The 25,691-nt window shown below is 37.6% G+C and overlaps 1 protein-coding gene across 6 annotated transcripts in view; it reads left to right on the top strand.

Annotated features, from left to right (window-relative positions):
• pod1 (coronin pod1) overlaps positions 1–25,691 on the top strand; it is a 76,611-nt gene that overhangs the window by 14,616 nt on the left and 36,304 nt on the right. For 3 of the 6 annotated variants that reach the window (XM_071693218.1, XM_071693217.1, XM_071693222.1), the window contains 8 exons: positions 936–1,063; positions 3,993–4,123; positions 6,344–6,490; positions 10,750–10,905; positions 14,686–14,853; positions 16,498–16,611; positions 21,614–21,778; positions 24,970–25,105. In XM_071693218.1, the coding sequence (XP_071549319.1) occupies positions 936–1,063; positions 3,993–4,123; positions 6,344–6,490; positions 10,750–10,905; positions 14,686–14,853; positions 16,498–16,611; positions 21,614–21,778; positions 24,970–25,105 (1,145 nt within the window). The remainder of the gene's footprint in view (positions 1–935; positions 1,064–3,992; positions 4,124–6,343; positions 6,491–10,749; positions 10,906–14,685; positions 14,854–16,497; positions 16,612–21,613; positions 21,779–24,969; positions 25,106–25,691) is intronic. The other 3 variants (XM_071693221.1, XM_071693220.1, XM_071693219.1) reach the window with 2 other exon arrangements.

Below are 25,691 nucleotides of genomic sequence, written 5' to 3'. Positions count from 1 at the left end.
TCATTTTCCTTTTTTCATTCATAATTCTTCCTCTGTTATTATTATTATCTTTATTATTATTACTATTTATATCTCTTGAGGATGTGGGATAGAGAATACTGTCCATGTATGACCTGCATATCTTAGAAGGTAATTCAGAGGGGCAGAAGGTGGGGCCAGGGATTGAAATCCTCCCCTCCTGTATTATTTCTTTCGTAGAGAACAAACAGAGGAAACAGTGAAATGAGGATTTTTCCATGAGGCTTATTCATCTGTTTGTAATGCTACCTCACCACCACGAGACAGCAAATAGATATGGAAAAGCATTTTTATTATTCTTTAATAGTTCAGTTTTCTTTTCTTCTCAATATGTTTTTTTAACTTTTTCTTTCTAATTATTTTGTATTCTGTTGCTTCAATTCTCTTTCCTCTTCTTTTTCTTTCTTTTCCTTCATCTAATTTTCTTGATTTGTTCTAATGGTTATAGTTATTTTTCATCTTTTTTATAACTTATTCTGTTCTTCTCATGTCTCTTTTGTAGTCTTCTTTCTGTTTCATTATTTCGTCCTTGCTTATTGTTATTTCCTACTGTTTTCCTTTTTTTCCTTTCTTCTCTTATTATTTCTTCCTATTTGTAGATTTTCTCCTCTCTTTGGTTAAGATTGTATTGAAGACATTAGATTGATTGGTATCACATATTTTCTCTTTTTTGTAATAGAATGTTGATGGCTATAACAGTCAAGTTGTATACATTCTGTTCATGGTAGGCAAGGTAGGTGTGAGGATGATATAGAGATTATCATTGTTGTTATGACTTTAATTTTACTATTTCATAAGACATTATTTTGATGCCCCTTTATGAATTAGAGATAAACTTGTTCATTGTAGCCACAGGTGGAGTCAAGTTTCTTATTAATGATAGATGTAAGAAGTTAAAATTTTGTTTCTTTTGACAGTATTTTGATGCCTCTCTATGACCCGGATACAAATATGCTGTTTCTGGCGGGCAAGGCAGACGTTAGCATCATGTATTGGGAAATAACTGAGAAGGAACCTTTTCTCACTGAGGGCCTTAAACACAATGGTAATTACATATTCAGAAGGGAAATGATGTATTTCTCTGTCTTTAGTAAAAAATGTAGTACTGCAGTCATATTTTTTTTTATGCTTTTTCTTTTTAGAATATAACTTTAAACAACCTGATAACAGGATAGTGGCAGCACTCTGAACTTTTATCCTGGGGATTCATATGTTATTCCATGTTAAGTATGATGTATGAGTTGAGAATATTCTGCATTGTGATTCATTCATACATGTGTTAAACCTTGTTTGTAGATTTTGTAAGCAGAATTCCTCTTTTGTGGGATATCAACCCTTGATATGCTACTTTTTGTACATTCACAAGCCATATTAGAAAGTATTCCCCAGTATCATGATTTCTAATCATACTTCTTATATCCTTTTCAGTTTCATAGTCCTGCATTAAGAATGAATAGCTTTTTTTTTCTTTATATACTTAATCGGTTTCCATTGTTGTTTGCGGGTGTCCCTGTTACTAAGTGAGTAAGCAGTAAGTTGTAGATAACTGCTCAGGGAAGCACTACCATACTGACATTTATATGGTGTGCATCTAAGACTCCTAAGTGCTATCAAAAGCTTTTATAGTAGAATTAGAGCATGTGTAAGAGTTCATGGTTGTGTGCATGAGTGGTTTGAAGTAAGTGTGAGAGTGCCTTAAGATTGTGATGTCACCTTGTAATTTAGATATTTGTATTACTGTGGCATTGCATGAGAGTGAGTTGGGGTAGTTTTGGTGAAATACTTAACCATGGAGAAACATAATAGAAATTGCTTCAGTTGTTTTATGGATGTCATGGTGTGTTGTTAGCAAAATCAGAGAGTTGGATTGAGAATTGGGCTGTTTTACTGATGTAAGTGGGAGGAAGATTAGTGAGAAAGTGAATATGAATTAATGTATGTCATTAGTTTTTGAAAGGGATGGGAGATGAGAATGTGAGATCAGTTTACGTGGTGCAGAACCAGTTATGGATAGGTTTAGATACTTAGGATTGAAATTCAGTAAGGAAGGTAATGGAAAGCTGAAATATAGAGTAGAATTATACAAGACAAAAAGGTTGGAGGTACATTGAAGCACTTGCCAATTGGAAAAATTTAAGCAAAGGTTGTGTATGAACTTGCATAAAGAAGTGAGTGCTTGTCCAGGTGTTGAGCTATGGATGTGAAACCCAAGTTTTTATAGGTAAAGGTAGAAAATAAGAGCTGTAGAAATGGATAACCTATTTGGTATAATTGGAATTAGCTGGATAAGTAAGTAGGTAGTAGTTGGCTGGCAGTTACCAACCAGAGAGGCATGTTATCGGTACTACCTGCCTGGGTATCATGAGGTTAGTGACAGCTGCATAATGTGCTAGCATTTTAATATTTGTCAATTTTCACTCCTGTGACCCAGTTAGCTGTCTTTTCTTTCTGCCTCACCCATGTGTGGACTACTGGTATTCTGTCCACCGATATACAGTCTCTCCTTGTTACACATAACACTTAACTCACACTACTCATTCTATGTAACTAGATTTTACGTGAGTCCTGTGCCCTGCAGTTTAGAAGCACTGCTAGAGTTACCCTCTGCCAGTGGCCTCTTAAGGGTGAGGCACTAAAGGCTAAGAAGCAGCACTGGAGTTCACCAGTTATGGACACTCTTTTGCCTTAGCCACCCCTTGAGGGCATTCCAGGAGAGAATGGAAGAGAATGAAAAATGATGTGAGAAAACTCTTTGGTGTGAAGAAGCTATTAGAAGAGTGCATGAATGAAAGTCTTTTCAGATGGTAATGGTATCATTATTTAAAGTGTATGGCAGAAAATATGTTGGTCAGGAAGAAATATAGCAGTACTGTAGAAGGTATGAGAGGGAGAGGTGGACTGTTGAAGAGAATTATAGATGTGAGAGATCTAATTAGGAGTAGGGTTATTTCAGATAAAGATAGTGGAGGAATAATTCGTGATTGGATGCAATAGAAGCATATATGGTATTGAAGTGGTTTGAGTGGAAGTGTTGTACTCACTTAACAAATAGATTTAGCTTGTACAGTGAAAAATTAAGAAGCACATTTACAAGAAAGAACATCCATTTATCACCTGTACACACTGGGCTTAAGTTGAGGATGTTTATGAATATTGGTCAGTGGCTGAATGTACCTGATTCTTAAACTGGGAATGAAGTAATGAACATAATAGGTAGATAGATAGAATTGTAAGTTCGTTTACTTTATCTAAACACTTGGTATGTATGTTGATACCTGCTTGTTTTAGAACTCGGAGTTAAGGTTTCATTCCACTGGTTTACCAAGGATGGCTTTTGATACACCAGCCAGTTGCTTAAGACCCATAGTATGCCGTTTAGATTGAGTAGTTCCCTTCTTCTCATGTGAAAGTGGTGTATATCCTGCTGGATTAGTTTTTACATATGCAACTTTCCTTTGTACATTCATGAAGAAATGTTTAGATATTACTAAGAAAGTGAGTGGTTATCTCTCCCCTTTGACTTTGACTACCCAATTAATTACAAGGTTAAAAGATTATAGCTCAAATGTTCACCTTAGAAAGGAACTTGTAACAGAAGGTATCTTCTGTTTGTATTGTGGTAGGTGTGAGAACAACAGATTACTGTCTCTAACTCTTTTTTTCTAATGTTTGAGAAAGATTGTTTTTGAATTATATGTACCAGCAGAGCCTAAGTTCATGATAGTTTCATTGTTAGAAGGTCAGTTAATTGCTTTTCGGAAAAAAAATGTAAACAACAGATAAAACAAGCTTCTAAGACTGTGTTGTTGGGTGATGGCAGTCGCATTTTCAGTTTTGATCATCCAGTTTCAAGGAATTTAATCTGTCAGTTTAAAGGCTAATTATGTTTTCGGCTCATATCTCTTTTAGTTTGGAAGGAATTATCTTGTAATTGAAATTACTATGCCAATTTACCAGTTTTATCATATTTTCAGGATCAGTGCAGACCAAAGGAGCGTGCTTGGTGCCAAAGCGTGGTCTAGAAGTCATGAATGGGGAGGTCAATAGGCTTCTTCAACTCACTTCCAATGCTATTATTCCAATTACATATCAGGTACCGAGAAAGGTGGGTACTGTACTTTATCACATTATATGTGAGAGAGAATTAGAATATAGGAAGTTGAGGAGTCTGTAGGAACAGAGAGAGGAATGGTATTGTGAGAGGGATACTTATTATTGGTGTTAATGTATGGCATCATGAGTAGGAGAAATATGATTTCAAAGTTGAGTATGTGAGAGGAATTAATGTAAGCATTATTAAACTGTTGAGAGTCGGAGAAAAGTAATATTTTAAGAGAGGTACTAGCAAGTTGTTCAACAGGGTAAAGTAGTAAAAAATTCAGTATGGTAGGTTGATGGGACCAGGGAGTCAGGATGAAGCAGTTGTAGTATCACTGCAAAGGGGTGATGAGGCCATAGATGGCAGTGAAATTAATTGGAAAAAAAGTCAGTTATTTTAGGTGGCAAGGGTGTTAGGAGAAGCTGTTACAGTTATTACCAGACCTTTCCATTTAATTCGCTGCAGAGACAGGTGGTGGATGCACCCTCTTTTAAGGAGTGGTATTTTGATATCTATGTGAGTATTTGATCTTTCTAAATGATTTTGGTAATGAGTTTTCTTACTTTAAACCCAACATATTTTAATGGCTGGTATAATTAATGTATCCCTGGGGATAGGGGAGAAAGAATACTTCCCACGTATTCCCTGCGTGTCGTAGAAGGCGACTAAAAGGGGAGGGAGCGGGTGGCTGGAAATCCTCCCCTCTCGTTTTTTTTTTTTAATTTTCCAAAAGAAGGAACAGAGAAGGGGGCCAGGTGAGGATTTTCCCTCTAAGGCCCAGTCCTCTGTTCTTAACGCTACCTCGCAAATGCGGGAAATGGCGAATCGTATGAAAAAAAAAAAAATAATAATTAATGTAATACTAGTATGAATTAGAGGGGTCAAAACTAATATATATCAAATCTGAAAGTTGTAAATGGTTGCATATAATACCTGTGATATGTATGCTGTGCCAGAGGACATGAGAAAAGAGTTAGAGTTTTTCTGTTGAGGTTACTTTCAGTCTTCAGTAATAATAGATTCACCTTGTGAGCTGGGATACTGATTTAGGACTTTTGATGTCACATTCTGTCAAAAATTCATTAACGTCTCCTCACTCTACATCATTGATTTATACCTTAGGTAATGATAGTGTGTAACTTAGCATATACCATATAAAAGTAGAAGTGTTTTCTCATGATAATGGATGGCCTTGCTAGTAGTTCATGATTGAGGTGTGTCCATACATGAGAAATGAACATGTAGGCAGCGCTTCACCCAGTTGAGTTGTATATCACTTTGTTTAGAAAGCTAGTCTTTACCAGACTATGTCTTCATGGGGTTATGCCATATGTGAAAAATCACCCTCGGAGAAGTTATCTCATCGGAATACAGTCTCATCAGAGAGCTTCTAATTCTAGTGGAGTCCATCCTCTCCCTGCCACTGACTATAGCACAGCTTTGAAGCTGCAGGAACCTTCAGAGAAGAAGTCCTGGGGTTCTGTGATGATAATGATAATGATCATGAAATTAGAAAATTGTGTTCTAGTAGATTGCAGTTACAAAGTTATGGAGTTATGGTTTTAGAACATCCAAGAATATCTCAGACACAGAGTGTGTCTTAGATTAGGGCCACAAATGTAAAAAGGTTAAAGGTACAGAATCTTACTTATAAGAGGCTGAGGCTTAAAGTTAATGTGTTACATATGTAAATGTGCAAATGTTAATGTGTTCATGTAAACAAGATAGGGAGAGATGTATAGCAAAGTTACATGAGCATCTGAAGTGATATGGATCCCCAACTGTGTAGAGAGTTTTGCTTGTGCTTCTATGCTTTGATACAGAAAATGATATGAAAAAGGAAAGGATTCACTCTGATACTGTGCTGAAGGAATGGGTTAGAGATTCATTGGGTGCTCTTTGGCTTGCATATGTTAAAAATGACTTAATCAGTTTTTTCTTGATAAGTAATTGCACAGCTTGCTACCATCCATAATTACTCCACCCCTGTGTAATAACTGTATTATTATATCTTAACTTTCAGAATTATAATTGATATTAAGGTTCCCTTGTTTATATTTTGTATGATATTTGTTCTTAATGTTTTTAACTTTTTCACAAATTTTTTCACCAAAACCTGTTCCATTTCATGAGTCATGAAGCTTTTTTTTTGAAAATGTCAAGTTGCTCTTTGATCATTTTGTTGCTATTGCTGACTTTGGTTATGCATGATTGTCTTTTTTGCAGACATACCGAGAGTTTCATGCTGACATTTTCCCAGACACTTCTGGTTATGATCCTTCAACAACAATCTCTCAGTGGCTTGGAGGTTCCAGCAACCCTGTTAAGAAAATTTCTCTTGACCCTACAAAGAGACCCACAGCAAAATTCCAGGTATGTATATGTTAGCTAAATACCTCAAAAATATCAAATAGTTTTATAGGTCTGCATATAATTGTTCATTCTTAATGAAGTCATTTGAGATAATTAGATTATTTGTCATCACTCCATTCTTTATTTATTTTTACCATTACTTCATAATGAGAAGTCTAGAGAATTCAAAGCAGTGCATTGTGAACACAAGAAAATGTAAATGCAGTTTAAGAGTGCAGTATTACAAGCTGCTTTAGAGATGTGCGTGTTGTAGAAGGTGACTAAAGGGGTAAAGAGTTGGGGCCTGGAAGCCCTCCCCGTCTTGTATTTCAATTTCCAAAAGAGTAGACAGAAGATAGGTCTTTCTTCATCTGTTTCCTGGTTAATGTGGGAAACAGTTATCAGGTGTAATAATTATGAAAAAAGTATTCTTTAGTAGTAGTACAATACAACCCCAAGAATCCTTAATGGGGCTCCTGCAGCTTCAAAGCTGCTCTCTATGCAAGAGTAGGGAAATATGACTCTCTTGAGAGAAGATTCTCAATGAGACTTTACTCCATTTCTTCCATTGATGATGACATATCCTTGCTGAAAGTGATTTCTTGCTTGTGGTGTAACCACTCAAAAGCAGAGTCCGCTAAAACCAGAGTGTAGATTATAAAGCCCTAATTACAAAAATAGATGGTAAAGATAAACAAAAGAAAAGCAAATTAATGGTAAAAGGTGGAGGGAGAGCATCCTTTAAAGAACTGACTGGAAGTGATGATAAAAAGACATGGTTTTCAATAAAGTAAAGTAAGAGGTAAGGAGAGAGGAGTAGATTTAGGGGAGAATAGGTATAAAAGGGCCGAGATGTGCAATAATGCATTTAAAGATCAGGAAAACTGAGGGATATAGAGGGAGTGCTGAGGGAGATAGTGAAGAGTGGACGTAAAACTAATATAGAATGGATATGAAAAGCATATGGAGTGGGGGTTTGGAAATCCTCCTTTCCTGTTTTACTTTTCCAAAAGTAGGAATAGAGAAGGGAGCCAAGTGAGGATTTTTCCCCCTAAGACTAAGTCATCTGTTCTTGATGTTACTTCGCTAACATGGGGAATGGCGAATGTGTATGAAAGAAAGAAAAATAGAAAGTATATATGGAAGTATTTGCGGATGGAGAGAGATGGGTGATTATTGGTGCATATGCACCTGGGCATAAGAAAGATCATGAGAGGCAAGTGTTTTGGGAGCAGATGAGTGAGTGTGTTAGTAGTTTTGATGCATGAGACCGGGTTATAGTGATGGGTGATTTGAATGCAAAGGTGAGTAATGTGGCAGTTGAGGGAATAATTGGTGTACCTGGGGTTTTCAGTGTTGTAAATGGAAATGGTGAAGAGCTTGTAGATTTATGTGCTGAAGAAAAGACTGGTGATTGGGAATACCTGGTTTAAAAAGAGATATACATAAGTATACGTATGTAAGTAGGAGAGATGGCCAGAGAGCATAATTGGATTACGTGTTAATTGATAGGCGCGCGAAAGAGAGACTTTTGGATGTCAATGTGCTGAGAGGTGCAACTGGAGGGATGTCTGGTCATTATCTTGTGGAGGCGAAGGTGAAGATTTGTAGAGGTTTTCAGAAAAGAAGAGAGAATGTTGGGGTGAAGAGAGTGGTGCGAGTAAGTGAGCTTGGGAAGGAGACTTGTGTGAGGAGGTACCAGGAGAGACTAAGTACAGAATGGAAAAAGGTGAGAACAAAGGAGGTAAGGGGAGTAGGGGAGGAATGGGATGTATTTAGGGAAGCAGTGATGGCTTGCGCAAAAGATGCTTGTGGCATGAGAAGCATGGGAGTTGGACAGATTAGAAAGGGTAGTGAGTGGTGGGATAAAGAAGTAAGATTATTAGTGAAAGAGAAGAGAGAGGCATTTGGACGATTTTTACAGGGAAATAATGCAAATGAGTGGGAGATGTATAAAAGAAAGAGGCAGGAGGTCAAGAGAAAGGTGCAAGAGGTGAAAAAGAGGGCAAATGAGAGTTGGGGTGAGAGAGTATCATTAAATTTTAGGGAGAATAAAAAGATGTTTTGGAAGGAGGTAAATAAAGTGCGTAAGACAAGGGAACAAATGGGAACTTCAGTGAAGGGGGCTAATGGGGAGGTGATAACAAGTAGTGGTGATGTGAGAGGGAGATGGAGTGAGTATTTTGAAGGTTTGTTGAATGTGTTCTGGAAGTTTTGCATGAGTTTAAGTATTCAGAAGTAAAGTTCATTATGGACGGTTGTGGGAATTTTGAAGTTGAGAGTAAAGTCTTGTAAGAAAGAAAAACTGGCAGTGCACTGAATACTTTCATTTTTTTTTTTTTTTTTTTTTTTTTTATACTTTGTCGCTGTCTCCCGCGTCTGCGAGGTAGCGCAAGGAAACAGACGAAAGAAATGGCCCAACCCCCCCCCCCCCATACACATGTACATACACATGTCCACACACGTGTATACATACCTACACAGCTTTCCATGGTCCACCCCAGACGCCTCACATGCCTTGATTCACTCCACTGACAGCACGTCAACCCCTGTATACCACATCGCTCCAATTCACTCTATTCCTTGCCCTCCTTACACCCTCCTGCATGTTCAGGCCCCGATCACACAAAATCTTTTTCACTCCATCTTTCCACCTCCAATTTGGTCTCCCTCTTCTCCTCGTTCCCTCCACCTCCGACACATATATCCTCTTGGTCAATCTTTCCTCACTCATTCTCTCCATGTGCCCAAACCATTTCAAAACACCCTCTTCTGCTCTCTCAACCACGCTCTTTTTATTTCCACACATCTCTCTTACCCTTACGTTACTTACTCGATCAAACCACCTCACACCACACATTGTCCTCAAACATCTCATTTCCAGCACATCCATCCTCCTGCGCACAACTCTATCCATAGCCCACGCCTCGCAACCATACAACATTGTTGGAACCACTATTCCTTCAAACATACCCATTTTTGCTTTCCGAGATAATGTTCTCGACTTCCACACATTTTTCAAGGCTCCCAAAATTTTCGCCCCCTCCCCCACCCTATGATCCACTTCCGCTTCCATGGTTCCATCCGCTGACAGATCCACTCCCAGATATCTAAAACACTTCACTTCCTCCAGTTTTTCTCCATTCAAACTTACCTCCCAATTGACTTGACCCTCAACCCTACTGTACCTAATAACCTTGCTCTTATTCACATTTACTCTTAACTTTCTTCTTCCACACACTTTACCAAACTCAGTCACCAGCTTCTGCAGTTTCTCACATGAATCAGCCACCAGCGCTGTATCATCAGCGAACAACAACTGACTCACTTCCCAGGCTCTCTCATCCCCAACAGACTTCATACTTGCCCCTCTTTCCAGGACTCTTGCATTCACCTCCCTAACAACCCCATCCATAAACAAATTAAACAACCATGGAGACATCACACACCCCTGCCGCAAACCTACATTCACTGAGAACCAATCACTTTCCTCTCTTCCTACACGTACACATGCCTTACATCCTCGATAAAAACTTTTCACTGCTTCTAACAACTTGCCTCCCACACCATACTTTCATAAATGGAAAAAATGTAAACGTAGACTGAGTGAAAATGTTGAATGAAAGAAATCTTATCTGACCTCAGATATACTGATGTGAAACCCAAGTTTCAGGATAAGGAAAAAATAAGAACAGTAGAGATATATGACTTCTCTGGTATGGTTGGAATTAGGATGATAGAGTGAGTATTGAATAAAGATGTGAGAGAGATAGTTGGTATGATGAACCCAGTCAAAAGTTGCATGGATGAAAGTAATTTTGGTTAGTATGGTCATGTAGAGTGTATTGCAGATGATAGGATGGTCAATAAGATATGTTGCAGTATAGCTGAAGGTACAAGGAGGAAAGGTAGACCTTGAAAAATATAGTTGCAGTGAGAGATTAATCAGGCTTAGGGATATTATACACAAGGATTTCACAGGAATGATTTGGAAATAAATGCAGCGGAAATATTTTGTGCATGTAAGAATGAAGTTATGTTCTTAACTTGAAAATCAATTTACTGTGCAATGTGAAAAAGTAAGTAGTATTGATATGAGTGTGGAAGCTGATATTTCACATTCAGCATACTGTGGATGGATTGAGAATGCTTATGAGTGAATTTAGAATTTTTATGTACCTGATCTAGCTCATCACAATTGAGAGTAAATTTGATGATGTTAGATGAATGGGCATTGAAAATGCTGAGTACTCCTTGTATTACTGATACCTTGTTTATAGATTCATCGAGGTCCCCTAAGTAAACAAGAAGAATTTAAATCGTTGGAAGCAGATACCCCAGTACCAGCACCAAGAACAAGAATTTCCAATGGTACAGAGAGTAAGCCGATGAATGAAGTGCGACCCACTCTGTCAAAACCGATGGTAGCAGTTAAGGTAGAGTGTGATTAAGGAGTGCATTCTTTTTTTTTTCATTTATTGTTTCTTCCTAATGGTGATGGCAGTGTTTTTATTTCCTGGAGTTTCATGTTTAATGTTTGACTTTTGGAGTGTGAAGGCTGTTAATTAGCTTTTTCTTTAGCTTTCATGGGAAAAGTAGCAATATTTGTATTTTTTTGTTTATTGTCCAGTAGTTTATAGCAGATCAGTGAAATTTTATATTTCAGCATTCCTCTGCAGTTGTGGCTTTCTTCAGTTGCAAATATGGTATTTTTCATATATTTTTGCTTTCTAGCAATACCAATGTTTTCATGAAAATTTTACCTGTTCATTTGTTCTTATGTAAAATCTTTCACGTATAAATTGCTTCCTGCATGAAGTGCGTAATTTTGTTATGGGGTCAGAATGAAATAGATTTTCTTAGCACAGTGATCTGAAGATGCACACAGAGTTCCTTAGATTAGTATCCCTGTCTGTTTGTCTACCCCAAGTCCCATGGGATGGATCAGACATACAGCCTTCCAAGTAACTCACACACATCCTCAGATCATGGTATCCCCTTTTTTATTGTTTTTGATGTCTAAGCCTTATGATATTATGGAAATATATCATTGAACTCTTATTTTGAGCTTCTTGCAGAGTGTGCAAACTAGTTTTTCTATAGGTTTCTGTTGTAGTAATAGGCATATACAAAGAGAATTGTCTTGAATTCTTTATGTTGAAATATGAGAAAAGATATGACAATTAGACATTCCCAGATGTGAGAGAAGTTGAGCTATTTAAGATTGTAGTTGCTCTTATCAGGATCCCTTTCTGTGCTGCAGTAGTTGCCACAGCAGAAACATGTAGCTTGTAGAAATGGCACATTTACGTAACCCTTTTAGTGTGCCATTGATTTTTTGGCGTCCTTCATTGCGTAAGATATAGCAAAAGATCTTTTTAAGTGTGGAAAGGTGATTAACTTTCTTTTTTCAAGAATGAAGACACAACCATTCCTAGTTTAGGAAAAACACACTATCTACAAGATTTGCCAAACCTATGTATGCAAGGTACGTAAACTTAAATTACATAATTTTTTATTTACAATTAGTTGGAGAAAAGCCATTAGTGGATGGACTGAGCTTAGAGCAGCATTTCAGTCTCATTGCTGAAGTGCTGGAGATGTGATTATTGGGTTGTTACATTGCCTAATATGTCATTTGTTGATTTAATAGGAATTTTTTGTCTGCTTTGTTTATCACTGGTGATATGAGACTTAATTCTTTCAAGCTCATATTTTGGGTGGGGTCAAATGCGTCTTTATAAAACACTTACACCACAGTACAGAAAGAAATCTCTCAACAGTATTCTTATGTCAATTGCCCAAATCATGGACAAAACTAGTTGAGGCTGTTTTACTTTGCATAAACACTACCTGCAATGAATGGCATACAGGGGTATTTGCAATTTTACATCTAGAGGTTGACATAGAACTATACTTTGTCATTATATTGAAATTTAGTGCTAACCTTCAGGAGATTTAGTCACAATCTGAAGCCACTTAAAACCAGAATCAGAAAAAGAAAGATATGGTTAACATTAAAAAGTGAGATTTTGCAGTTGCACTACCACTCTTGACTTGTGTTATAAGATACAGTTATTCTTTCATCATGTAATACTATCATACCTCACTTTAAACATTTGATATTATACTGTATTTCCTGATGTGAAATAGATCTGCATTTGATGTGCGTGGAACCACAAACAAGTAAAGTGGAAAAGAAAGTTCAAGAAAAGTCTAAAGGCAGGTAGGTAGGTGAATGTATTCACTATCTTTGTAAAACATGAAATGATAATCATTTTATAGTAGAAACAACAAACCATAAACGATGAAGCTGTGTGAATTTAAAGGCACAAAATCACTTTTAAGAAAATGAGGCACAAGGTTAGTGCTCTAATCCACTAAAGTTTTCTTTGGTCTGGACATCTATGTGTTCACACTACATGATAGTACATGATTTGATAGCCTTCTACAGCTTATGAGCTCCTTGGAATAAGGAAAATTTGCCATTATGAATTCATAGGCTGGAGCAGTGATTGTGGTACAGACTTAATCATATCAGTGAGGAAAGAATGGAACTAGGGCATGTGAAGCAGTTGAGATGAACAATGGAGTTGGGCTGTGGTTGGTATGCTATATTTTTGGTGTATTTTGCATGATAGACATGTGTGCAGATGTGGCATTGTTCATCATTCCTAATGCTACTTTACTGAGGTCGGAAGCCCCTTAACTCGTAGAATACAGTTGTCACTAACGGAGACCTGCAATTCTGGTCGCATTTCACTTTACACCAAAACCAGTTCTTGAATTGACTGCCTCAGTCTTAAGGCAAAAAAGATATGGCCATTAGCACTCGCAGTGGTATCCCATGCATTTTTGTTAGATACAACTGGTCCAAACATTTTCTTTATGTAGTTTGGTATATGTGATGTCAAGGGTGTCAGTATGAGATCTGCCCTCTCATATTGTGTACTGATTTTTGTTGCCGTGTCACTCTTCCAAGGTAGTAGATATTACTAATATGAATATTTTACTAATAATTTTTTCTTGGGACAAAAGCACGTGCAGAAACACCATGCAACTCATGAGTGCTTCACATGCCTGGCATTGGTTCATCTTAAGTTAAAGTGTGCAAAGCACTCATAAACAATGATCACCAGCTTATGGTGTGTATCATTTTAATCAAAAAAATTACACTAGTTGTTTATGAGAACAAACTTGAGAAGATACTTTTTTTTGATATATTTCAAAACTCTGCTTCCAATGTGCAATAGATATTATTGCAGTTACCTTACTGAAGGGTTGATAGATGAAGTTTAAAAGATATGATTTTATTCCAAAAATTACTCTGTGAACATTATTGATTAAAAGTAATAATTGGGATTTTTTAAGCAATGACTCACCATAGAAAAAGCTTTTATTTTCAAAAGTATAACATCTATACTTGTATCCTTCTTTAGGTAGGGTAGGAGAACCTTTCTTTATATCATGTTGCATTGTTAGCCAAAGTAAATTCAAATGGAAAGTAATGAAGCAGAAAAGAGCACTACAACATAACATGAGCTAAGCAGGACAAGACTAAGAATGGGGCTGGAGGGGAAGATGTGGATTGTGATTGGCTGAGAGTTACGATGTGTGTTGTGATTAATTGGCTAAGAGGCAATATAATACTATGCTGTGATTGGCTTAGGCACCTTTGCCTGCTGTAACATATTCTTGCCCATTGTCACTTCTCTGGAGATGCCCAGCATCTAGATGGGAATTTTGCTGTCACACAGTCGACTTAAATGTCTGCATTTTAGATGCTTGTATTCCCATATTTTTTATACATGTTTATTTGAAAAGTGATGCAAAAAAGTACAGTCAAGTGCTGGTCATGTGTATCACTATGGTTATTAACTCCTGCCTGTTCTCAGATGATCCCTTTTATGCTTTTACTAATTGTGCTACATTTTTTTTCATAATAAGGATGCTTTTCAGTTATGTCTTGCAAGTTCTCTGCTTTTATTTCTAGATAATAGATGTAGTGTAGTCCCCTTCTCATGTTTACTGAATGATTTCTCTTCTTTTGCCACATACTCTTCTTAGCCAATGTTTCTATAATACCTTGTAATTTTCCTTCCTTGTATTAATGTACTTGTACATCTTGTACATGTTATGTATTAAACACACACATTATCCATATTCCCTACCTGACCTTTGTTCTCACATTTGAACACTCCTCCTGAATGTTACAGCCAAGCTTCATGCCTGCTAAGCCGAGCCCAATGCCCAAGCCCGCTGTGCGTTCCAGCTTCCCCCTCCAAGAAAATAAAAACCTAACTAATGAGGATGACCCTTCTACTGACACCCCTGTAAAGAACAACTTGGCACAGCTTCGTAAAAATTTTGAGACAAACAGAGAGGCAAGTGACATCTGTTGCATGCCATGTATACTTCACATCAACCCCAATAGTCTAGCTGTGTTTGTTGATATCTAAATGGGACCTGTAGAAATGTAGCCATTTAGAAACGTTTGATAAGACCTACAATTTAGCGCAAAAAAGACTGTTTTGTTTACATGACATTCCACTGTTTTCTTAATCCAAAGAAAGATTTGCCAACACTTTCTTTAGGATATATTTTCTTGGATGTATGATTATTTTACTGACAACTGTTACTGCTGTCTTTAGGGAAGCAAATGCATATGTAAGAGTGTATGGAGAGTTGGGCAAAAGTTTTGATACATATGTGGGTGTGAGGCAGGGCTGTATAATGTAACAATGGCTTTTTTAACATGTATATGGATGGAATGATAAGAGAGATGAAAGGAAAACTAGCAAAAAGTGATGTAAAGATGGAGCATGGTGGTAAGGTATGGTGGCTAGTGACAAGCTTGTTTGTGATGACACTGGTTTTTTGCTGAGATTGAAGAGGAGTTGCAGAAGGTTTTAAGTGTGTTTGATTATGTGTATAACCATGAGTGATTGGAGGTAAGTGCGGATAAAAGGAAACAGGGTGAAGGTATACTTTTTCAAGGCCCTGTATATAGAAGAAAGCATGCAGTGTTATAGTTAGGTGGAGAAAAAGGTTGGTAGAGATGACAGAATTTAATTACTTGGGAGCTATATTGGGTAAGTTTGGAGGTATGGAAGGAGAGATAAGGGAGAAAGTAGTACAGGTTGGAAGAGTATTGGGTCCCCTGATAGAATGATGAAGGGTAGAGATGTAAGTATGGAAGTGAAGAAAGGATTAAGGGATGGCATAGTCTTCCCTACCCTGACTGATGCAGCCAAAACATGGACTTGGAATACATCACAGAGGTCATGAATACAGGCTGTGGATATTAGTTATATGAGAGGAGCTCTTGGTATGACTAGATGGAATGAAGAAAGTGATGAGAGGATGTATGAGAGATTTGGTATAGCAAGGAATGTAAAGGGAATGAATAGCGGAGTGGCAAGTGGATGAAATGTAATACTTTGAGGCAGTCTGGGCTTGCGGAAATAATACAAGATGAGAAGTTTACAAGGAGAGTGTATGATAGTTTTATTAAAGGCGTAGGTGTGATAGGAAGACCCCCTGTGACATTGGAAAATGAATTGGAAGAGTACGGGAGGGAGAGAAATAAGGTGAGATTGTGTGGAATGTGTGTGTGCGGGAAGCATATAAGGGCAGGTACAAGTGGACACTTTAGCAGTGGCCACATCCTTGATAGGAGTTCCTGGAGGGAACTGGCATCAGAGATTTAGGTAGATTGATAGATAGATAACTGTAACACTCTCATGGTCTGTTGAATTATTGTCATCTAAACTATTGTTATGTTGTAGATGCTTTTTTTTCAAAAACATAATAAATTTTGGTTTGAAAATCTCATGTTCATTACATAATAGATTCTGATAGGCATGGCATTTATATGTGCAAAAAGATGTACGGTAATTCAGATAACATCTGTCAAAACTAAAGATGCGTAGGTGTGGGAAACATCTGTACTTATTGTAATTAGTATTAATTCTTGATTTTTGGAGATTGAATAACTTTCCACCAACATTGCAACTTCCTATATTCAGGAGACTGATGGCAATATAGGTGGCAAGTGTATAGATTCTGAAGAGGAGACAAAACCTCGGGGCATTAGCATCTCTCAACTGCGGAAAAATTATGAGGCTAAGGAAGAGCCACAGGTAGGCACTTCAAACAGGTTTTCAAAGGGAAAAAAGTCTATTGCCAGTTTGTCAGTGCAGACTTACATTTCCATGATATTTCTTGGTTAGACTTTTGTAAAGTTTATATCTTTCACACTTTTTTGTAATTTCAATGGGATGGCACTTTTCTAAATGACATTGTACTAATTCATCAGAATTCTTAATTTGACAGTGATGAAGCTTATGTACACTGTACTTGGTGGCCTTGATAAATTTCTAGTGCTCATGGTTGTCCACCCTAAGTTTTTAATGATATATATTGCCATGATAGTGCCTGCTAACTCTGCCAGAGGATCAGGTTCTACTACTTGAGCCAGAGTAATGGATGAATATAATTATTTTGTATCTTTCTTACCTGTGTTGGACCATTGAACTGGAGGTACTGTGACAATTGACTTGATCAGGAAGAGTTTTGTGAAAGTAACTACACTATGCCATGCATGTGTGAAAGCCGGTTAGTCATCAAACCAGCCCCTGCCAGTGTTACCACCTGATTATTTCCTTTGACATTCCTCTTTGCCTTTTAAAATTTACCAAGGTATGTTAAAGAAGAATGTGTACCTCTTAATTAGGCATTGCTGCTGTTCATAGTGGCCAATGTTTAATCATCAAGGGCAACAGTTTCCTCTCAGGAATGGACACATTGACACTATTGCAAAGAGTACAGAAAGTGTATTAGAGCACATCCATATTGTAAGGTTCTTGATCTTGCAGCAGATATGTATAATCAGGTTTTTATTTTCTCTCTTTTTTTATCTTTAACTCCATTCCTGTTTATGTGGGATGGTTCAAGTGCTTATGTGCACATTTGTGGGAGTTAACTTTTTAGAGCTAAGGTTCCCTGTTGCATTTTCTTAGCCTGGCATAAGGGCAGGGAAGCTCATTTTCCACAGGCACATCTGGTTCTTCGAAGATATCCCTCATAAATTTTCATTCAAGTAATGCATTTTTTCTTTCAAATGACCTTTACCATGTAATTCTCCTTAAGCCTTTGGATTAACCTAGGTATGGAAGGTGAACACATCTGACCATGCCACAGTCACATTTGATATGCACACAAAAGGTTACTGTCATTTGTCTTGAAGTGCATTGTTGTAATCCCCAGTGAGTTTACTCATGAACTTTTTGTGGGGTATAGTAAATTCACTATTTATTGGCATTACAGGTACCGACTTTTAAATTTCAGATCTTCAGCCCAACATTTTTTTTTTTTTTTTTTTTTATACTTTGTCGCTGTCTCCCGCGTTTGCGAGGTAGCGCAAGGAAACAGACGAAAGAAATGGCCCAACCTCCCCCCATACACATGTACATACGTCCACACACGCAAATATACATACCTACACAGCTTTCCATGGTTTACCCCAGACGCTTCACATGCCTTGATTCAATCCACTGACAGCACGTCAACCCCTGTATACCACATCGCTCCAATTCACTCTATTCCTTGCCCTCCTTTCACCCTCCTGCATGTTCAGGCCCCGATCACACAAAATCTTTTTCACTCCATCTTTCCACCTCCAATTTGGTCTCCCTCTTCTCCTCGTTCCCTCCACCTCCGACACATATATCCTCTTGGTCAATCTTTCCTCACTCATTCTCTCCATGTGCCCAAACCATTTCAAAACACCCTCTTCTGCTCTCTCAACCACGCTCTTTTTATTTCCACACATCTCTCTTACCCTTACGTTACTTACTCGATCAAACCACCTCACACCACACATTGTCCTCAAACATCTCATTTCCAGCACATCCATCCTCCTGCGCACATCTCTATCCATAGCCCACGCCTCGCAACCATACAACATTGTTGGAACCACTATTCCTTCAAACATACCCATTTTTGCTTTCCGAGATAATGTTCTCGACTTCCACACATTTTTCAAGGCTCCCAAAATTTTCGCCCCCTCCCCCACCCTATGATCCACTTCCGCTTCCATGGTTCCATCCGCTGACAGATCCACTCCCAGATATCTAAAACACTTCACTTCCTCCAGTTTTTCTCCATTCAAACTCACCTCCCAATTGACTTGACCCTCACCCCTACTGTACCTAATAACCTTGCTCTTATTCACATTTACTCTTAACTTTCTTCTTCCACACACTTTACCAAACTCAGTCACCAGCTTCTGCAGTTTCTCACATGAATCAGCCACCAGCGCTGTATCATCAGCGAACAACAACTGACTCACTTCCCAAGCTCTCTCATCCCCAACAGACTTCATACTTGCCCCTCTTTCCAGGACTCTTGCATTTACCTCCCTAACAACCCCATCCATAAACAAATTAAACAACCATGGAGACATCACACACCCCTGCCGCAAACCTACATTCACTGAGAACCAATCACTTTCCTCTCTTCCTACACGTACACATGCCTTACATCCTCGATAAAAACTTTTCACTGCTTCTAACAACTTGCCTCCCACACCATATATTCTTAATACCTTCCACAGAGCATCTCTATCAACTCTATCATATGCCTTCTCCAGATCCATAAATGCTACATACAAATCCATTTGCTTTTCTAAGTATTTCTCACATACATTCTTCAAAGCAAACACCTGATCCACACATCCTCTACCACTCAGCCCAACATATTAAGGTTATATATATTAAGAGAGAGTATTAACCCAATTGGCGGCTTCACTTAAAGATATAGATTTTCTTGATGAATGACATTATTCTGGATAACTATGAAATGACATTATTCTCGATAACTGCAAACACAGCCATATCTGCTTTAGTTAACCCCCATGCTCTAGCCAGGGCTATAAAGCATCCCCCCCCTCCCTTTTAGCTGAGGAAGTGAAAAAAAGATAATAATTATGAGAAAGAAATCAAAGCACCACTGAAAGGCATAGAAGGAAATGAGACATCAGTCAGTCACTGCAGCCAGATATATGAATATGGTATTGCATTTTTCTAACATGTTACATAAGTACAATATTGTTCATGTTAGCACATTTTATTATTTGTGATAAACTTATTAGTTTATATAGATACTTTCCCTCAAATTAATGTAAATTTGAATATAAAACTCCATTTAGATTTTACTGGAGTTTGTTCTGCTGCAGCTGAGTAATGTCATACTCCTCCCTATGATGTCAGAGCCTTAATGACCTTCATTTTCTTTCTGTCAATGCCAAAGAAATTTGTATGAATTTAAAGGCCCCAAATTTAGAATATTAAAAGTGGACAAAAGTTAAGGTACTCAGTGAATTGCTAGGTTAACTAATGCTTGAACCCACAACAACATGGTTAAAACTCTTTCTACAGTTAGAGTACATCTTGACCTAGCATAACTAGGGAGACCTGTTATTAGACAACCATCTTTAATGTTCTCTTTACGAACCAGGAAGAGTGGAGCATATATTTTGCTCGTCCATCTTTGATTAGTTTTTCCTTGGCTGCCAGTTTGAAATGAGGGGAACATTAGCACATTTAGAGTTAGTGTGTGGTTAGCACTTTTGGGTGGGGCTGGCTTAAGTTGAGGCTGGTTGTTTGGTTAAGATTGGATGATATGGTACATGTTTGGAATATTTGCTAATACCCATAGTTCAGTGGAACTCTCCCTGGCCAAGTTAAATCTCACAGTTTTGGTTGTTATATTTCTAAGCACGAAAGTAAATTTCCCAATAAACCTTTTTTCTGTATTGGCAGGGGTAGCATACTTGCAAGCAGGTAATTGTGTCTTCTGAAGGCTTTGACAAATAATCTCTGCATGGGAAGGTGCCATCTCAGTTTATGGGCTATAGTATGATTAGTTGTTTGTACTTATTGTGAGAAGTAGCATGGCAATCTATTTGATATTTTTGCATCTGATTTTGGACAATTTTAATATCCTTTTACTTTATAACATCTTTCAGGAAGAATGAGAATCACCTGCATGATTGTCATTTCTTAGTTTTATTGTACTTAGTTTTTATTACAGTATAGTGTTTCCTTTGTTAATATATCGATGTATAAACATTTAATATTCTTTCATGAAAACTGAAAATTGTCAAACTCAAGTCTTTGAAGGAAATGGGTTTGTATTAAGTTATAGTAAGGTAAGATTATTTACAATCTTGTGCAGGTTTTGTTAGTGCACTGCTTTGCAGAAATTGTCTTTGTATTTAATTTATTGGGATGCTTTTATGCTTGGGGTCTGTTGGTAATTTGGCCTTAGCTTTTCTTACTTTTCTAAGGAAAATGATTTCTGTATTGTTAGTTCATATGTGGGATAACTTCTACACTAAGGTTATTACAAGTAGAATATCAAAAATCCATAAATTTTGTGACCAAAAAATTTGTGGATTTTGGAGTTTTGATAGCTGTAGAAGTACATGTTAATGTATGGGTTACAGATTGTCGTCTAAACACGTTGCAACATTAACAGAGCATTTTGTGTACCTGTTGCAGTCTGTACACATTAATTGACTGCAGTATTTATAAATACATACAACTTAAAAAAACTTTAGAAATTTTACTGAAGTAATGTACTGGAAACTTATTTTTGAAGTTGATAGTAATCTTGAATGCATTATAATGCCGATTTTGGAAGGTCAGTTTTTAAAAGACATGGATTTTTGGTATTCTACTTTCAGTAATTTTGATTAATTTTGTCAGGTATTTCTTTGAATTCAGTTTCTATAAAAGAAGTTTTACTTTTAACTTTAGTAATTTGTGCAAATAAGGTATATTAAGAACAAATTTCATAGACTATTTTTTTCTTTATATTGAAAGGTTTTTAAGAATTTTTATTGATCCTATTGTCAGATAGTGCAATTTTCTGCCTCATAATGAAAAAAGTTTAGCTTGTATCTGATTAAGTAATGCAGATTTAAAATAAGTTGTGACTGGTCATTTTTGTTGTTTTGTTGTTTTTATATATTGTAATTTATAGTTGTATACTAAATATTTTGTCAGCTATGCCCTTTATTTGTGTGACCCATAAAGGAGTTTGTTATCAGCTGTTGTACAGAAACTGTGTTGTTGATAGGAGATAACAGAAGAGACTGAAGAAGACAACCCCTCCAAACTGGCCTCTATCAGGAAGGCATTTGAGTCTCGTTCTATATCCGTGGATGAAAAAATGGTGGAGAGGAGGCGGGAAGAAGTACGACAGGAGAAGACTATACAAGAAGAGGAGAAAGAGAATGTTGGGGTAAGTGTTATAGATATGCTTATTGTAAGATACTGTTTTGAGTTTCAGTTTAAGAAGAAGTTGAGGGGAGGAGAAGAGTATTTTGGAAATGAAAACATTATCTCTCATAGTTCACAGTTTCTATTTGTATCTTGGACATTGATCTGAAAATACCTGGCTAGTAATCAGCACCTGGTCATATAAGCTTTGTTTTGCTGGCACTTTCTGATTGCATTTTAGACTTTTCTTAGATGGAGGAACCAGTTATATCTCTAAGGGATGGAATACTTAAGTGCTATGCTTCACTTCTGTAAAAAATGCAAAAATAAGTACAGTATTTCATTATAAAAATCATTGATGTACCCTGGTTTAAGTTGATAAGCCAATTTATCAACCCATTACTATCTATAGAGAGATCTTCCATTGCCTGGAAAGCATGGAAAAAAAAAATTCTCTTCTTGGTACACCTACAACCAGCAATGTAAGTGTAAGGCTTTTGACCAGCTGGTCATCCACACACATTGACCCTTGTGTAAAATATTTAAATTGTTGGATTTCTTCAAAGATGATCAAAGATGAAGAGGAACAGTTATGTTATGTACTATCAGTCTGTGAAGAAAATCAAGAATGACATGAGAAATGTTGACATGAGAAATGTGAAGAAGTAAGGATGTAGAGAGTGACTTTAGCAGAATTACGTATGGCAGGAGGCACGAATGGGTGGTGTTTCCACTAACTTAACACATGTAGAATGAATTATGTAACTGCATGTCATTTTGTCTTTTTGTGATCGTGGAATGAAGGAGGACTTTTATAACAGAAAATAGGTAAGGAGCTAGAATATTATCAAAAGAATTAGAAAAATAACTGCAACTCCCTCCCTACTAATGCCACCCCTTGCTGTCTCGTAGTGTGAATCGGTGTAATATTTCTGAATATATTCATGTTATTTACCAACAATACTGTGCCAGTATATAGAATAAGAATAGAGAGTGAAACTGTGCTCAAAAAAAGAAAGAAACAAAACCTTCTATATTCTCCCCATATATGCTAGCCGCTTTCCCTCACAGTGATTATTAGTGTAAAAAGTGTAATATTATTTTATTATATTTGATCGCCATTTTCCATGTCAGCGAGGTAGCACCAGGAGACAGATGAAGAAAAACCCATCCACTGATATACATGCGTATATACATACATGCACTTTTTTTCATACATATTCGCTATTTCCCGCATTAGAGAGGTAGCGTCAAGAACAGAGAACTGAGCCTTAGAGGGAATATCCTCACTTGGCATATATGCATACATATACATATCAACACATACATACACAGACATATACATCCGTACACATGTACGTATTCATACTTGCTTTCATCCATTCCCAATGCCACCCAGCCCCACAGGAAACAGCATTGCCACCCCCTGCGTCAGCAAGGTAGCACCAGGAAAATAGAAAAAAAAGGCTACATTTGTTCACACTCAGCTCTAGTTGTCATATGTAATGCACCAAAACCACAGCTCCCTATCCACATCCACTCCCCACAGACCTTTGCATGGCTTACCCCAGACATTTCACATGCCCTATACATATTCACATTATGTACCACCAATGCTGTGCCTGAAATAAGATTACATTGTGAAATCAAGTTCAAGGAAAAGAGAGAAACAAGATCCCATATCTTTGCTTCTTATTGCAATTAGTCATTCTTAACATCCACACCTTCCTTCTGCCCTTCTCACAGAAGTGGACCAGGCTAAGACAAAGATATCTTTACAACTTTCAGTGTATTTTCTGTTAGTTTTGAATGGCGATTTGCCATTTCTTGCACACCTTGATGGACTTTCTGGATGATAACTACAGTTTAAGGGTTGGCTAGATGAAATATGTAGTCCTTGTCTGCTAGAAACATGTGTTTTAAACATAATATTCAGTCGTTAATAAATCGTTACACAAGTATGAAGTCTGTTGGGGATGAGAGAGCTTGGGAAGTGAGTCAGTTGTTGTTCGCTGATGATACAGCGCTGGTGGCGGATTCATGTGAGAAACTGCAGAAGCTGGTGACGGAGTTTGGTAAAGTGTGTGGAAGAAGAAAGTTAAGAGTAAATGTGAATAAGAGCAAGGTTATTAGGTACAGTAGGGTTGAGGGTCAAGTCAATTGGGAGGTGAGTTTGAATGGAGAAAAACTGGAGGAAGTGAAGTGTTTTAGATATCTGGGCGTGGATCTGTCAGCGGATGGAACCATGGAAGCGGAAGTGGATCATAGGGTGGGGGAGGGGGCGAAAATTTTGGGAGCCTTGAAAAATGTGTGGAAGTCGAGAACATTATCCCGGAAAGCAAAAATGGGTATGTTTGAAGGAATAGTAGTTCCAACAATGTTGTATGGTTGCGAGGCGTGGGCTATGGATAGAGTTGTGCGCAGGAGGATGGATGTGCTGGAAATGAGATGTTTGAGGACAATGTGTGGTGTGAGGTGGTTTGATCGAGTAAGTAACGTAAGGGTAAGAGAGATGTGTGGAAATGAAAAGAGCGTGGTTGAGAGAGCAGAAGAGGGTGTTTTGAAATGGTTTGGGCACATGGAGAGAATGAGTGAGGAAAGATTGACCAAGAGGATATATGTGTCGGAGGTGGAAGGAACGAGGAGAAGAGGGAGACCAAATTGGAGGTGGAAAGATGGAGTGAAAAGGATTTTGTGTGATCGGGGCCTGAACATGCAGGAGGGTGAAAGGAGGGCAAGGAATAGAGTGAATTGGAGCGATGTGGTATACAGGGGTTGACGTGCTGTCAGTGGATTGAATCAAGGCATGTGAAGCGTCCGGGGTAAACCATGGAAAGCTGTGTAGGTATGTATATTTGCGTGTGTGGACGTGTGTATGTACATGTGTATGGGGGGGGTTGGGCCATTTCTTTCGTCTGTTTCCTTGCGCTACCTCGCAAACGCGGGAGACAGCGACAAAGTATAAAAAAAAAAAAAAAAAAAAAAAAAAGTTTTGTATGTATGTTAGAATTTTGTGATTACTTTTAAGCATTTATTTGTATATGCTCCAAGTCCACATGTAATGGTCTGTATATGTCTTCTCACCAAATTTCATTAGATAACAAGCAGTTATCAAAGCAAAATTTTTCAAGAAAGCAAAGGGCACAGATTCTGTGTAATATTGCATGTTTAAAAGTTTTTAACTTTATTCTTATGCTGATTTATGGTTGTCAGGAACAGTTGGCTCTCCGTGATGGTAGTCGTGTTATTGCTGCTGAAAGGAGAAGAACATTTGAGCAACGAATGGCTAGTGTAGAGGAAAAGCCAGCCTCTCCAACTCCAAGAAGGGCAACTGTCACTCGTTCATTCCGTAAGTTCATTAGAGTTTTTTTGGTCTTTTAGATTTATGTTATGATATTCACAATATACTCTCTTATACAGGTGCATCACTGATTTTCCAGCGCTCTTGGTTCCAAAGCCTTGCCAGATTAACCATTTTGCCGGACCAACTGTGGTCACGTAATGATAATGTATCAACACACCTCTAACCCACTAATTATACATCTCGCATGTGTCTAAAGTATACCATGGACTGCTAGATAAGTAGATTGAATGAATAATAAATGTAAATTAAATGAATAAATGAGATACTGGTACCTGACAAATCCACTCCATCACTCCAATGCTGTCGTAACTATTCCATCATCACTCGATCATGCTCACTACTCTTACCATCTTTCATAGTTTTTCTAATCGTCATTTGCTTCTTGGAATTGCTGTCTGCATAGAATTTCAATGTTTTCTCCCTTTGCTTATTTATATCATAAATAGCTGATGAACCAATACTGTAGATGTCACTCAATCCATTTTTTCAACAGTTCTTTATCTTGGATTGATATGGATTGGTGTTTACGTTTGACACCATGACTAACACTCTCATATGTCTTAGAAGCCAT

The sequence above is a fragment of the Panulirus ornatus genome, chromosome 55, assembly GCF_036320965.1.
Source record: "Panulirus ornatus isolate Po-2019 chromosome 55, ASM3632096v1, whole genome shotgun sequence".
In the NCBI taxonomy this organism is placed as follows: domain Eukaryota; kingdom Metazoa; phylum Arthropoda; class Malacostraca; order Decapoda; family Palinuridae; genus Panulirus; species Panulirus ornatus.
Note: the sequence above shows the minus strand (reverse complement) of the source record. Positions and strands in the feature narration are given on the sequence as shown.